This window comes from Alternaria novae-zelandiae (assembly GCF_023758075.1).
Source record: "Alternaria novae-zelandiae strain BMP 2774 chromosome Unknown scaffold_10, whole genome shotgun sequence".
NCBI classification, from domain to species: Eukaryota; Fungi; Ascomycota; class Dothideomycetes; order Pleosporales; family Pleosporaceae; genus Alternaria; species Alternaria novae-zelandiae.
Window position 1 is genome coordinate 462287 of NW_026056970.1, and position 14357 is coordinate 476643.

General features: G+C 53.7%; 5 protein-coding genes across 5 annotated transcripts; 3 read left to right on the forward strand and 2 right to left on the reverse strand.

The window, feature by feature from the left end:
• Window positions 1–3432: 3432 nt before the first annotated feature.
• J4E88_005525 (uncharacterized protein) lies at window positions 3433–5556 on the forward strand (the record flags this gene model as incomplete). The annotated part of the gene is made up of 3 exons (XM_049399161.1): window positions 3433–3459; window positions 3513–3705; window positions 3761–5556. The coding sequence occupies 3 exons, from the start codon at window positions 3433–3435 to the stop codon at window positions 5554–5556; spliced, it is 2016 nt and encodes a 671-aa protein (XP_049254952.1).
• A 787-nt stretch (window positions 5557–6343) lies between these two features.
• On the forward strand, window positions 6344–7483 carry J4E88_005526 (uncharacterized protein; the record flags this gene model as incomplete). Its single annotated transcript, XM_049399162.1, has 1 exon — window positions 6344–7483. One exon carries the CDS (start codon window positions 6344–6346, stop codon window positions 7481–7483), a length of 1140 nt encoding a protein of 379 aa, XP_049254953.1.
• Window positions 7484–7589: 106 nt separating this feature from the next.
• J4E88_005527 (uncharacterized protein) lies at window positions 7590–8203 on the reverse strand (the record flags this gene model as incomplete). Its single annotated transcript, XM_049399163.1, has 3 exons — window positions 7590–7887; window positions 7939–8147; window positions 8201–8203. 3 exons carry the CDS (start codon window positions 8201–8203, stop codon window positions 7590–7592), a joined length of 510 nt encoding a protein of 169 aa, XP_049254954.1.
• Window positions 8204–9954: 1751 nt separating this feature from the next.
• On the forward strand, window positions 9955–10596 carry J4E88_005528 (uncharacterized protein; the record flags this gene model as incomplete). Its single annotated transcript, XM_049399164.1, has 3 exons — window positions 9955–10074; window positions 10130–10423; window positions 10486–10596. The coding sequence occupies 3 exons, from the start codon at window positions 9955–9957 to the stop codon at window positions 10594–10596; spliced, it is 525 nt and encodes a 174-aa protein (XP_049254955.1).
• Window positions 10597–10875: 279 nt separating this feature from the next.
• On the reverse strand, window positions 10876–14334 carry J4E88_005529 (uncharacterized protein; the record flags this gene model as incomplete). Its single annotated transcript, XM_049399165.1, has 1 exon — window positions 10876–14334. One exon carries the CDS (start codon window positions 14332–14334, stop codon window positions 10876–10878), a length of 3459 nt encoding a protein of 1152 aa, XP_049254956.1.
• Window positions 14335–14357: the final 23 nt, after the last annotated feature.

A 14357-nucleotide genomic window follows, 5' to 3' on the forward strand; every position in this document is an offset into this window, starting at 1 on the left:
TACCGGCTTGATTGAAGCCGAGTGGCGGGGCTGCACGAGTTCCAGGCGTCGCGTTGAGGCGATGACGAAACCGTTCGATGTAGGGCAAAGCAAGACCAGAAGCGAAGCAGTCTAAATGTCAGAGGGCTTCAGGTTACGGGTGTACGAGTGCAGAGGTCAAGAGTGTCACAACACGGCATCAAAGACATGTGCACGGCTGCGTTAGCCCGCCGTGTGGGGAGTCACCGCTGGAATTGCGCCATCGACAACAAATCGGCAGTTTTCCCTCGCTCCGAACATCGCCCGCGCTATCTCGCCTCCGAACTACGGGCGTCGTGGGCCCTTACCCCGGATTCAGACAAAGAACCCACAACAATACGCCTGTCGAAATTACCTGGATGCTTTTGACTATCTGATTATACGGGTATACCTAATGTGACAAAGCTGGCTTTACAACACAATTACCATCCTCCCCACCTAGCTCGCTGTGCGCCAAAACCTGTTCGCCGTACCAAATGCCTGACCGTCCCACAAGAGCTCAAAAACCGCGACAGCGTTGAATCCAACGACAAAAGGAAATCCAGTCCGAAGCAGCCATAAGTTCGAAAAAAAAACTCGATCATCGGGGAGTAATTGCAGGGAACGCCTTCCTCACGTGAAGGTTCATCTTGAACTCGAAGATACCTTCCTCTGTGCCACAATACAGAGTCCGCCCATCCTGGCTCATGGCGAGTCCCGCCGTCCGTACGCCTAGTCTCGCATCATGTGTCGTTCGGCTTGAACCTCGGAGACCTAGGCTGAACTCGTAGGATTCAAGAATAGGCTGGCCAGCGCGGGTGATGCGAAGACGTTCACGTGCCTGCGTCAGTTGACGGATTCGACGAAGCTCGCTGCGAAGCTCAGGCGCAGTAGCATGGCTGTCGGCTCCAGGCGCATGTGCGTTAGTAGCGCGGGCTGTAGCGCGGTCCTGCTCAGCAGCCAGTGCATCTTGAACAGTGCGCCACGCTTCATCTGTCGAAGCAACTAGCTCGTTGGTCACGCGACGCGCGTGTGCCGGCACCGCGTTTGGTGAGCGGGTAAGGACAGAGTCGGTGATATTGGTGAGGGCAGCTGGTGCGTTGACTGTGCCCTCGTTTATGGACACGATGACGGAAGCCCGACGGTGAGGTGTTGTGCGCTCTTGGAGCCAATTGCGTGAGTGAGTCTGCCCAGTCCTTTCTGCCATGAAGCGAGCCATCGCATCGGCTACCTCTCGAGCTGTAGGCTCCCTGCATCTCATCAGTCTCACATTGCCGCAGTAATTTATGGGTCACATACGGTACAGTGTTGAGTCGCTCAGAAGTTGTGTAGTTGATACTTCGGGGCGTTACTTCCTGCTCATCCCGAGCCTCTTCAGGCTGCCTATGCCTTGTCCGTAGAGCACTAAGCACTTGCCTTTCGCGCACGGTTAAGCCAAGTGGATCGTTGTCCGACTCTACTACACCTAGCCGTCGATGTAGCCTCTGTCGCTCAGTGTCAGTTTCGAGGTATTCATTCGCGACATTGGCGGTCGTCGTGTTGCCTTCCCCGTCTAACGCGCGTCGATATCTCCTGATCAGATCCGCTTCTCTGCGAAGCTCATGCATTTCAGGACTGAGGTTGAGGTCAAAGTCAGCTATCTCAACTGTCTCGAGACCTTCCTCTTTCGGATCCAACGTGAGGGTTTGCTTAAGCTTGAGGCCAGCTCGCAAGTCGGCAATGCACACCCTGCCTTGGTCTTCGCTCCAGATGAGGAAGTCCCATGGTGCTGGCGAGAAATGCATCGTCCGCACTGCGCCAGGCCCAGTTCGACTGTCCGGCCTAGTAGAACTTATCAACTGTAGGATCGCGTCCTCACCGTATTCGACGAGTTTTAGCAGTTCGATATCAAAGACTGTGATGTAGCCGCATTCTGATCCCACTGCACAGAGACGTCCTGAGGGCGACCAAGCTGTAGTAAAGTAGCCGTCTGCATGGGAATGAGCGGGCCTATAGAGGTTTACTCTGTGTAGCTCCGTCCACACGGGAGGCGTCGACTGCATCAGCCCCTCGCGGATCTTATTGCTAGGCTTCCGCGAGTCTGTACGTTCGAAGAAGAAACCAATGGGGGCGTCACCGACAGCCACGAGCATTTGGCCATCGGGAGAAATGGAAGCATGGTTCATTGCGAACTCCAGGTCGATGACTGCCAGCTCCAGATTCTGTGTAAGAGAGTATATGCGCACCGTCTTGTCGTTGTTGGTGAGGACTGCGACGACATCATCCTGGCCGTTGCCTTCCGCTGGCAGCTTGTGTATGGATATGGAGTTGACGATATCGGTTCCAATCTTCTCGAGGCGTACGCGCGAAGCTGCACCTAGTATGGGCGGGCGAGGCAGGCGGTGCTGGAAGTCCAAGGGCAACGAGGCGTCGACGTCGGAGGGATCCGTTGGGGGGAAGCCCGTCACCTTGATGGCGGCGAAGTTGCCATGTTCTTCTCCCCCCACGCAGACGTAGCCGTAGCCCGAAGCCGTGCAGCGCGCTTCCCAGGGCAGTGTAGTAACGTGGGCCTGTGTTCGTGTAGCCGCATTGAGGCAGTAGACGGCGGCGCCACTCGCATAGTAGACGAGATCTGGTTCGGGGCACGAGATGAAGTGGCGCAATTGATAGTGTCTGCACCCGTCAGCGTCGACCCATGGTATTGCAGTGTCTGGCTGGCGCTCACGCGATGGGGATCTTGGTCGGGTAGTACGCCTTGTGAGCCAAGACAAAGGTCTCGGTGTCTCTGCTCAGGAAGTCATCGACGGCCATAGTTTGCGGTCAGGCAGGAGAAGGCCGCATGTCTCTGCGATGCTGGGTGGAGCCGGTGAGGCTCAGCGGCAGCAGCAGGCACTCTACGTCACAGTTGTCTAAGCGCAGAAGGCTAGAGGTTTTGACAGGAGGGGCTGCAGACAGGTTCGAAGGCGAGATGCAGCGGGTGCTTAGGTTCTAGGTGTATATGGGCGTGCGTTGGATATGTCGTAGGGCGGGCTGGCAGAGTCGCCGTGTCTCGCGGTGCTCCAGGCGTCACCATGGTCAAGCATCTTCCCCACACGCGAGCGAGATGCGCCAAGCCCTGAGCACCGCGACGCACGGCGAGGGCCATGACACAGAATGCAGCGGCCGTCATCGCGTCATCCACCAGCGGCGCCCACTGGCAAAAAGTGCATTTCGCCTCGTCTTCCGGAGTTAGGTCGCATGCGCAATTGTTCGTAGCAACTCGGAAGCACAGACATTAACAGCGGAACCTCGGGCGGCGATTTTACACCAAAACGAGCTAGAATCTTCTCCGAGAATTTTGTCCATCGTCAAAGCTTCCATCACTACATCATATATACCATCGCCCTCCCACCATCCATCTCTGCACCCAATCTTCTGTCGCTTGCATCCCCTCCCGCAGCGTCTCTCACATCCACAATGCTGTCCTCAAGATTATCACGGACCGTAAGCAATTGCATGCATCCAAATATACTTGACATTCTCTGACCTCATCATAGTTTTTGCCGCGTGCGGCCTCGGCGGCGCGACGCACACCCGCCTTCAGGGCCCCCGCCATGTTCACGCGCGGGTACGCTGAGGGCGGCGAGGAGAAGGTCAAGGGCTCAGTCATTGGTATTGACTTGGGTACCACCAACTCCGCCGTCGCTGTCATGGAGGGCAAGGTTCCTCGCATCATTGAGAACTCCGAGGGTACGTTCATCTGGTTTTTCACCCAAATTGGCCATCCCGCTGACCCAATCCACAGGTGGCCGCACAACCCCATCCGTCGTTGGTTTCACAAAGGAGGGCGAGCGTCTCGTCGGTATCGCCGCTAAGCGCCAGGCTGTCGTCAACCCCGAGAACACTCTTTTCGCTACAAAGCGTCTCATCGGCCGAAAGTTCACCGATGCTGAGGTCCAGCGCGATATCCAGCAGGTTCCATACAAGATCGTCCAGCACACCAACGGTGATGCCTGGCTCGAGGCCCAAGGACAGAAGTACTCGCCTTCCCAGGTCGGAGGTTTCGTCCTTGGAAAGATGAAGGAGACCGCCGAGTCCTACATGGGCAAGAACGTCAAGAACGCTGTCGTCACCGTCCCCGCCTACTTCAACGACTCCCAGCGTCAAGCCACCAAGGATGCTGGTCAAATCGCCGGTCTCAACGTCCTCCGTGTCGTCAACGAACCCACCGCTGCCGCTCTCGCCTACGGTCTTGACAAGGCCACCGACAACGTCGTAGCTGTCTACGACTTGGGTGGTGGAACATTCGATATCTCCATTCTTGAGATCCAGGCTGGTGTCTTCGAGGTCAAGTCCACCAACGGTGACACTCACCTTGGAGGTGAAGACTTCGACATCACTCTCGTCCGCCACCTCGTTGACCAGTTCAAGAGGGAGCAGGGTATCGACCTGAACAGCGACCGCATGGCCATCCAGCGTATCCGTGAGGCCGCTGAGAAGGCCAAGATCGAGCTGTCTTCCTCCTCTCAGACCGACATCAACCTGCCCTTCATCACTGCCGACGCTTCCGGTCCCAAGCACATCAACACCAAGCTCACCCGCTCCCAGCTTGAGAAGATGATGGACCCTCTCATCACCCGCACCGTCGAGCCCGTCCGCAAGGCCCTCAAGGACGCCAACTTGAAGGCTACCGACATTTCCGAGGTTATCCTCGTTGGTGGTATGACCCGTATGCCCAAGGTTACCGAGTCTGTCAAGAGCATCTTCGGCCGTGACCCCGCTAAGTCGGTCAACCCCGACGAGGCTGTTGCCATTGGTGCTGCTATCCAGGGTGCTGTCCTTGCTGGTGAGGTCACTGACCTCCTCCTGCTCGATGTTACTCCTCTCTCCCTCGGTATTGAGACCCTCGGTGGTGTCTTCACCCGTTTGATCAACCGTAACACCACTATCCCCACCAAGAAGTCTCAGGTCTTCTCCACCGCTGCTGACTTCCAGAGCGCTGTCGAGATCAAGGTCTACCAGGGTGAGCGTGAGCTTGTCCGCGACAACAAGCTCCTCGGCAACTTCCAGCTCGTTGGCATTCCCCCGGCCCACCGTGGTGTACCCCAAATTGAGGTCACCTTCGATATCGACGCTGACTCCATTGTCCACGTTCACGCCAAGGACAAGTCCACCAACAAGGACCAGTCCATCACCATCGCTTCCGGATCTGGTCTCTCAGACGCTGAGATCGAGAACATGGTCAAGGACTCTGAGCAGTACGCTGAGCAAGACAAGGAGCGCAAGAACTCCATCGAGGCTGCCAACCGCGCTGACAGTGTTGTAAACGACACTGAGAAGGCTCTCAAGGAGTTCGAGGACCGCCTCGACAAGGCTGAGGCCGAGAAGATCAAGGAGAAGATCGCTTCCATGCGCGAGTTCATCTCCCAGAGCCAGTCTGGCGAGGGCTCTGCCACCGCCGCTGAGATCAAGGAGAAGACCGACGAACTCCAGAACGCCTCCCTGAGCCTGTTCGACCAGATGCACAAGGCCCGCTCCGAGAGCCAAAACCAGAGCGAGCAGCCTCAGCAGCCTGAGGGTGAGGGCGAGAAGAAGCAGTAAATGCTTTGATCGTTCAGCACTGGTTTTTGTCTTTCTTGTTGATCGCTTCGTTACGTCCAAAAGTAGGCGTCTTGCATCCTGTCATGATTGGTCTGGTTTAGGTCACGTCTAGACGTGTACATGTCCCTGCACATGTTTGAGCATCTCTGTATCATACTTTCCGACGGTTTCTCTTCTCACATTAGCGTTTGTTTTATTACCCTTACGGATCCTTGGTACACGTCGGAATTAACGAAACAGTGATATCCTCTGGTGGTCAGGACACGATGTGGAAGGGACGATATAATGGTGGAGTCATGAATGTACCATAGTCTAGAGATGCGAGATGGTAGCACTCCGCTTACTTCTCCGCTCTACAATCTACGATTTGAAATGTTCATGCTACTGTCCTTACATTTGCGCTAATATCGTGATCATCGAACCACACTATAGGTTTACATGATCTTCTGTGCCCCGCTATCTGAACCTCGGGATAACCTCATAATGTCGACCCGCTAAAGTCTTACGTCATAGCCGACCTCACAACCGTTGGCTTCCGGCCTTTGACTATGCGCAAAGTTAACCTCAGATTGAACAGCCTCTTCCTATGACTCCATCTCACATTGCAGTCAAACAAGGTTTCCTCATCGCGCGTGGGACCATCATCACTAGATCAATCGTCACCAAGTCCATACACTGTTCATTGAAGTACTCTCCGCTTTGTACACCCACCGGGATCGGCCCATCTGGTACTCAATACCGACGCCCTTTGAGCATTCGACTCAGCTCGACTAAAACCAAACCCAAGATGACAGACGCAACGAACCACCCCCTCTCCGGTCTCTGGCAACCGACGCAACTCCAGAAACTACACTACGGCGCCGACTCAGTCAAACAGCATCTCCTCTCATGCCTCCCAAAAGAGTCAAGCAAAGCCTTCATCATCACCGGAAACTCACTTGCTAGCAAAACGCCCTTGGTAAAGCAAGTCGAAGAGCTGTTGGGAAGCAAGCACGCCGGCACCTTCTCCAAGATCGGCGAACACGCACCTGTCGCCCAACTCGACGAAGCCACCGACCTAGTCAAGAAAGACGAAAGCATCGATACTGTCATCTCCATTGGCGGCGGAAGCCCGATCGACAGCTCCAAAGCCATCAGCTATCGTCTGAACGAGAAGACTGGAAAGTACCTATACCACATCGCGATCCCCACCACGCTCAGCGCAAGTGAGTGCACCCTGATGGCTGGCTACACGCAATCCGATGGTGTCAAGACAGGCGTGCGAGCCAAAGAACTCGTTCCTCATTGCGTAATCTACGATGCCAAATTCGCCCTGCATACCCCCGAGCGCCTGTGGATGTCAACAGGTCTCCGTGCCATGGATCATGCTATCGAGCTATTATACCATCCCACCGCCACCGAGATGCCTGCCAGATGGTTAACGCTACAGTCCGCGGCCACCCTCTTCGAAGCCCTGCCAAAGTACAAGCAAAACCCCAAAGACGAAGATGTGATCACGAAGCTTCAACTCGCTGCTTTCGCTTCCCTGGGCTTTTTGGGTTACAACATCAAGGGCGGTCTAGGCCTCTCACACGCTCTGGGGTACGCACTAGGTTCTCCTTATAGTATCCCGCATGGCATTACTTCCTGTCTCACTCTCGGACATGTGGTCAAGCTCAAAGCTCAAGACCCTGCTGCAGCGGAGCAAGTTGCTCGTTTGCTTCCTTTTATCGGCGAATCGGCGTCTGGTGATGCCAAGGCTGATGCGGAGAAGGTAGGTGATAGGGTGCTGAAGTTGGTGAAGGATCTGGAGCTGGATAGCGATTTGAGAAATTACAAGGTGGGCAAGGATCAGATTCCGGTGATCACTGAGAGAGCGACTGGTGGGCAGAAGGAAGGTCAGGTATATGATGCTGTTGAGGGGCTGGTTAAGGGGTTGTTTGTTTGATTTTGCATTTACTTCGCCTTCTCTACCCTTCTACCCCCCTAAGCCTTAGGCGTTCCTCTAGAAATTAAAAGCACGAGAAAAGCCTTTCATGTTCACATAAAGTAAACTAAGCTTTAGCGGCACGAACCGCATTGATCTTTCCAATCAAGAACTCGCCAGCCTCCTCCGCGTCATCGCCATAGCTGAGATGAGGAAGTAGAACAGCCCCTGCGAGGTTACCGTCACAAACCGTGTCGCGAACGAGCCCACCGCAAAAGATTCGGAGCTTGTCGCGGGGAAAGTTGGGGATTTGCTGGTTGTCACGGCGGTTCTGGGTGTCGCCAAAGGTAACGACACCAGCTATCTGGTTCTTGACACTGGCGGAGAGATCCTCGATAGCACGGTGGTTGACTGCTGCGCCTTGACTGTGGTTATGGTTAGTCTTTGCATGATTTAAAGAAGAGGGCGAAACATACGAGTAGCCACCGCAGACGATGATAGCCGAAGGGCATTGACTGTTGATGTCTTCGAGAATGCCGCGCATCTCGCGCTCAGAGACGAGATCGGTGCCACCGGGCAGATAGTTGGTGGAAAGCAGCGCTGCATAGTCGACGCCCTCAATAGCCAGGTCGTCGCCGTATTCGCGGCGCAGCTCATCGCCAAGTGGCTGACCGATGATAGAGCCCTATCCTCTCATGTTAAACCAAGACACAAGCATTCATTTCTCGAATAACTTACCATGTTGCCCGCTTCAGTGGATCCTCGAGCCCAAACAAAGATGACGTCCCTACATCCGCCACCGAGCCGGCTGGAGAACTCATTCTCGGTCAAGCTGGTGCGGTCAAAGAAGATTTGGCGTGTCGCAACCACGGCAGACCCCGAGTTGGGGAGCGCGATAGGCGTGGCAGAAGAGGCGATGGCCAAAGCCAGGATGGAGATGATGGTGTTCATCATGATAAAAGTAAGAGCGAAAGATGTGTTTGGTAAAGAGACTACGGCGTAGAAAAGCGAAGGCGAAGGCGAACAGAGAGAGCGAGAGTGAGTGAAAGGCAGAAGGAACTCGTTGTTGAAGCTTGCCGGATGGTTGTGAGGTGAAGATGCCTCATACTTATACACACGATTTGCTCAACCCTCCTTCTCATCCCACGCTCTCCTCTCTACGTGAATGATCCCGTCTCACCATCAATATCTTGGTGTATTCCAAGAGCAGTTCGCCGACGTTGGTGCCTGAGCCGAGGCAGCTCTTACTCCTCTCCACCACCCAATTAGCTAGAGCCTGAGGAGACTCTCTTCAAAGGGCCAAGATCGTAGTATTATACCAAGACACTGGGGGGAAAAGTAAAGCCTAAGATTAGAAGTTGGTGTGTGAGATAGCAGATAAGATACAGGGCCTGTCCTAAACCTCACTCCTGGTAGTTCTGGACTGACCTTGGAAGACTTTGGAAACACCAATAGCTGCTCGTAGAGCATTCGACGCACCTCGGCAACTTATTGTGTATGATTGCATGACTCTTAGATCGTCTGGGGTGCATCGGCAATTCGACGCGAACGAGATCTTTTCAAGGTTGGATTCATCGTATTGTGTCGCAGGTCCTTGCGTCTGATCGGGCTTGGCTTGCCGTGATTGAAAGCTAGGTTGGGATTGTCGTCGTTTGCACCCGTCCATGCAGAAAGACGTGGGACCACGGGATTAGGCGTCCCGCCACGGCGATGAACTGTTGCTTACTGTAGCCTTTGCGGTTGCAACCACAGCCATATCGATACCTCAGGCATGTACTCACCTCATACTGACGGTCATTGCTTTCGACCTAGATAAAAGACGACTGTATTTAAGATTGATGATCTGTAGCCGTGAGCAACTCGAAAGAACGCAATTGGTGTAACGCGCATGATATTACCACACATTACTGTCAAACGTACACAACTCCCCATGATACTTCATTCCTGGTCATCAACTGGCTGCAATCATGCCTCGGTACAAAAATCGAATAGATTAAAGGTTCACAAAGCCAAGAGGATGTTTTGTGCAGATGATCGCAACACCATCGACACCCTTGTCAAACATGTCACAGTTGCCGAGGTCCCATTTCAGCCACCACAGTCATCCAATCTTTCAACGACACAATGCCACTCAACCTTGTCGTATCTTCCTGTGACGTTTGATAGGGATGGAAGTTGTGTTCGAGATGGGCGAACTTATAAGGCACTGTTGTCTCCTGCCAACATATGCGTAACAGCAAGTTCTACACAAGCTGATCAAGTTCACTGCCCACGAAGATGCGCTACACTTCTATTGCTCCTCTTTTGGCCTTTGCATTCTTTGCCACCTCTTCTGCCCAAGAGGAATGTCCCGAGCTGCCTAATAGCGGTGTGGAAATCGGGGAGCCGGTTCCGATCGTTCCTGGCGATGTCCCCAGAGGATGTTCCGACTACGAGATACTCGTTGGTAAGCTGCAGTTCAATGACCGCAAATATCTACAGCAACATTGACCATGTTGTTAGCTCGCGGGACCAGCGAGCCTAGCTTCCCAAAATACGGCGTCATCGTTGGTGACCCTATTGTGAGCAACGTTTCAGCGGAACTGTCTGGAGTACAGGGGTATCCGGTCCAGGTACGATATCCAAGTAGTGTTTCGAACATAGCATCACCAACTGAATTCATTTCAGTACCCAGCCAGCTCGCAAATCATTTCTGGTGGACGGCAAGGCGTCGATGACATTGTTCAGCGCTTGACCGCGCAGTCTTCCGCCTGCCCCAATCAGACCTTTTCTCTGGTCGGCTACTCGCAAGGCGCAAGCATCATGCACCGAGCTGCAGACAGACTGCCTACTTCTCTGTTCCCCAAGATCAAGTCGGTTGTCATGTTTGGAGACCCAAATTTGAGGCTGGGCGTAGTCGGAGATAAGTTCCCCAATGGTCTGAAGGCAAAGGTGCTGCAGATTTGTGCAAAGGGCGATCCTGTAAGTCTATCAATCGTGTTGTACGAGGGTGGGAAACAGACCATGCTGACCATGAGATGTAGGTCTGTGACTCTGGGTCCTGTCAGTTCTATCACTTGACCTACATCCGTCCTGAATACATTGAAGGGGCCGTGACGTTTATCGCGAGGGCCTTCAAGGGTATGACCCTCTAGAGCGGTGCTGTAGTTTAGCAGTCTGTATGATTGCTCTGATATATCAAGGCATTTTGAGTAAGTATTTGGTCCTCCAGAATATGTAAGATTGAGAAACAGAGTATCGAAGCAGGTGATATACATATGTATATAATCTGAACCGGGGTGGTGACCTGCCAACGCCAACACCAACACCAACACCAACCGAACGCTGAATCGAAAAGTGATGATAGCAACCCTGAACAGACGTCGTTTGAAAAGAGCGACACGTGAAGTGGATGCCATGCCGCGAAAGGCGTCTTAACTAGCAAGTTCCCCAATCACACCGGCCACGTAGCATAGTGCCGAGGCCCAGATGGCCGTTTTGACTATACCCGCTGCTTTACCGCCCCTCTTCTTATCTTTGGTCGTTCGTCCGCTCCGGTCTTGTTCTGTGCTGCTCTCTTGATTACTAACTGCTCGCTCGGCAGCCTGCCTGCGCTCAGTGAAATCCTTCTCAAGTTGCTCTTCGCTCTCTTCTGGCCCAACGTAGCCGGTAGGCGAAAGGCGTGCCGTTCCATCTATCGGATTGATGTAAGTTCTTTCTCCTGTGATGCCAGCGTCCTTGTTCTGCTCCATTGTGGTTGATGGATCGGCCGTTTGGAAGGGTCTGGTAGACGCTGTGGAATTGAGACCGCCGCGCAAGACGAGCAAATACTTGTTTGCTTTGACTATCTCAAGACCATTCTCGATGTACGGAATGAACTTAGCGGGCTCTTCGAGAGTTGATAGCGCTTCATGTAGTGGTATCATAGGAGGGGCCTTGTGGGGTTCCGTTGTTGTAGAGGTAGTTAGCGAAAGCTTGCCGCTGTGCGGATCGTGCAAAAGGATTGTATAGATCGTTGGTGAGCCCGGTTCTGGCGAATGCGATGATGCGCCTGACGGAGGTGTTTCACCAACAGCATCGTCAATGCTCGGTTTCGGGTCTACAGTGGCATGTTCGGTCGTTGGAGTAGTGTGGTCAGCGGTAAAGATTTCTTGTGTAGCTTTTGAGGCTGCATCGATCGCTGTGACTTCTTCTCCGCGCACGGTATCTGCGGTAGTTGTGCCACTGGCGTGATATGAGGCGTCGTCCATTGTAGGATCCTCCTTCAACATGTCAAACTTCTTCACGTCATGATCTTCAGTCAATCTGCTTTCCTTAACCGGACAGGCCGGCTGCTCGTGATCAGTGGCGACAGGACCAGACCTATCCTCGTTTGAGTTTTGCATGTTATCAGCCAGTTCGTAGTCGTCACGTTCGTGGGTCACCTTCACGTCGGTCTCTGTTGCGCCTATCTTAGATGGCGTTTCACTCTCTAAGCTCTCCAAAACGGGTCCGAATGGTCTAAACAGGCTGTGTGCAAGGGGTCCTCGCTCTTCAAACGATTTGCTCGGTGTTGCCTTCGGCATACGCGCGTATCCATCATCTGAGAGTCCACGCATAGCTGACTTCTGTGCATCGACCTCATGGGCGAGACGTTCTTCAGCAGCTACCTTGGCACGAAGCTGGGCTTTGTCGGCATCACTCATAGCGGAAGACGTCTTGGTCTGAGATGACTGCTCACGTTCCTGCGGAACTTCCAGAGCTGGGGTGTCGGGAAAGATTTTAATGTCCTCCCAGAGATGTGGAGCCACACCGTAAACGAGCATGGCACGTTCCAGCAATCGAGATAGGGCCATCTGTGTATCTCTAAGAGTTAGCAAACTGTTCGCAACAGCTTTGTAGTTTGCGAGCATGCTCTGATCAATTTCCGGGTCCTCGAGCCGGGCCTGTAGACTCCAGATGAGATAACGCGTAAGGTGAGCGTTCTTCTGGGTAATCTTCGACGCAATGCTCAGGCGCCTTTTGAACGCTGGTGAGACGTTCTTTGTTGCGTCCGAGTCGCCGAGATCTTGGAGCAAGGCGTATGCCTTATTAAGGTCGTTGTCTGTGCTCTGGTACCGGAGACGCAATTCTTGAATTGCCCTTACTTTCTTCGGCGTCAATGAACGAAGCTTTCCGATTTCTGAGCGTTGTCGTAGAGTGTTGATAGCAGAGTCCAGGAGGTCTTCATCCGCTTTCATACGCCTCAAGAGAGGTTTAGATGCTGGAATGTCTGCCTCTAGGTCTTCGACCACTTGCTTCATCGTCGTGCGACCCTTGCGAATACGTGCCAGGATCTTGTCGAAGAACAAGCGGGTTTTCTTCGCATCCGCTTCTTCGGTCGGGTCTTGCCAGAAAAGACTAGAGAATCTTGCACCGCTTTCTTCAAGCCAAGACTTCATCCGTTCGACGCTCGACTCCAACTGGCTTTCGTCTGCTTTGTATGGGGTTTCGTCCATCTTTGTAGTTGTTCTGGGCTCACTGGATTCTTGTGAATCAAACGAGATCTCTGGCCGCTGCATTTGCCGTTCGATTCGACGAACGTATTGGTCATTGATGATCTTGGACTCAAGCATCGGATCCATACCGGTCTTTGCCTTGGGGGTGCTCTCGAAAGTGCTCTCCAATCTAGCCCGATCCGCTTTTCTACGTTCTTCGTCCAGGACCTTGCTCCTTCTTGCGGCCATGTTCGCACGAATATCGTCCGCACTCAAGAAGTCCAAGTCGTCTTTGGGCAACTGGCTCAAGATTTTTGACGTTGACCTCACAGATGTGACGCTGCCTTGTGTACTGGGTGTCTCCTGTGGTGGGATGTGTTCTTGCGTGGAAGGTTGCTTCGTGCGTAGAGGACCTGAGCTTGGAGGAAGCGACGGGAGGGTTTCCTGCATATGTGGTTCTGAGGAGAGCTCGTGGGTCCCGTCAGTTGAGGATGCTGACATTGACGACTCGTCGCCAGCCTTTGCCATGGGCGCAGAGTCGGCATCAGGCTTTGCTACGACGTCCTTTGGTATCCTCCTTTGCAGTGTGGTCTCTCTCCAGCTGCCTGTCTCCGCCGTGCCGTGTCGTTGCGCGTCTTCGTGTTCGGGCTTCTCTGTCAGGAAGCGGTTCATAAAGGAAGGTTCTCTACTGGGTGCGGCCGTGCTGGATTGTTCGATCTTCTTAGCCGCATCCATTTTCGTTTTCGCAATGTATTCTTCAAACGACTCCGTGCTCTTCGGTCGCGTCGGCTGCTCGTGTTCGTAGTCCTGCGCTGTGGCACTAGGTGCGCTTGTTGTAGGTTCGGTCGATAATCCTGAATGGCGGCCAACAATCTTGACATGAGATTGCTCTCGCGGCCTCCTGAGATCAGAGGGTGACTCAATGCCAGTCGGGTCGTCAGGGAGCAGTCTTGCCCTGGATGACGGTTGTGGGAAGTGTGAAACGCCTTCCCTACGGGTATCGCGCTCTTCAATATCGATCTTGACCCGTCGCGGGTAGTTCGGACCGGCACTGCCACTCTTGCCTTGCTTCGGTGGCGAAGCGTTATCGTCGTGGCTCTCCATCTCTCTCAACATCCACTTAGGAATGCTGTTGGCAAGCCATTCCCAGTCTTTGTTGCCCTTGCCACTCAACCTCTCGTTGCTGGCCCCGAAGATGGCCTCGTATGGATCATTCATGAGTTTCCTTCGCCATTGCTGGTACTGCTCTAGTTGCAACCATTCCAGGTTGGACATGCCGGATGGACGTTTGTTGCCATTGTTGTCTTCGTGTTGTGCTGACTTGGAGGGCGTGCGCGAGAAGCACCGCGTGCGAAGGGCCGCGTCGTCGGAGCGGAGGATGCGTTGCGCATAGCGTTGGAAAGGAGCGAGTGTCGGGTCCCGGCGCCACCAAGTCATGATGGAAGCCGTCAGGGGGATCG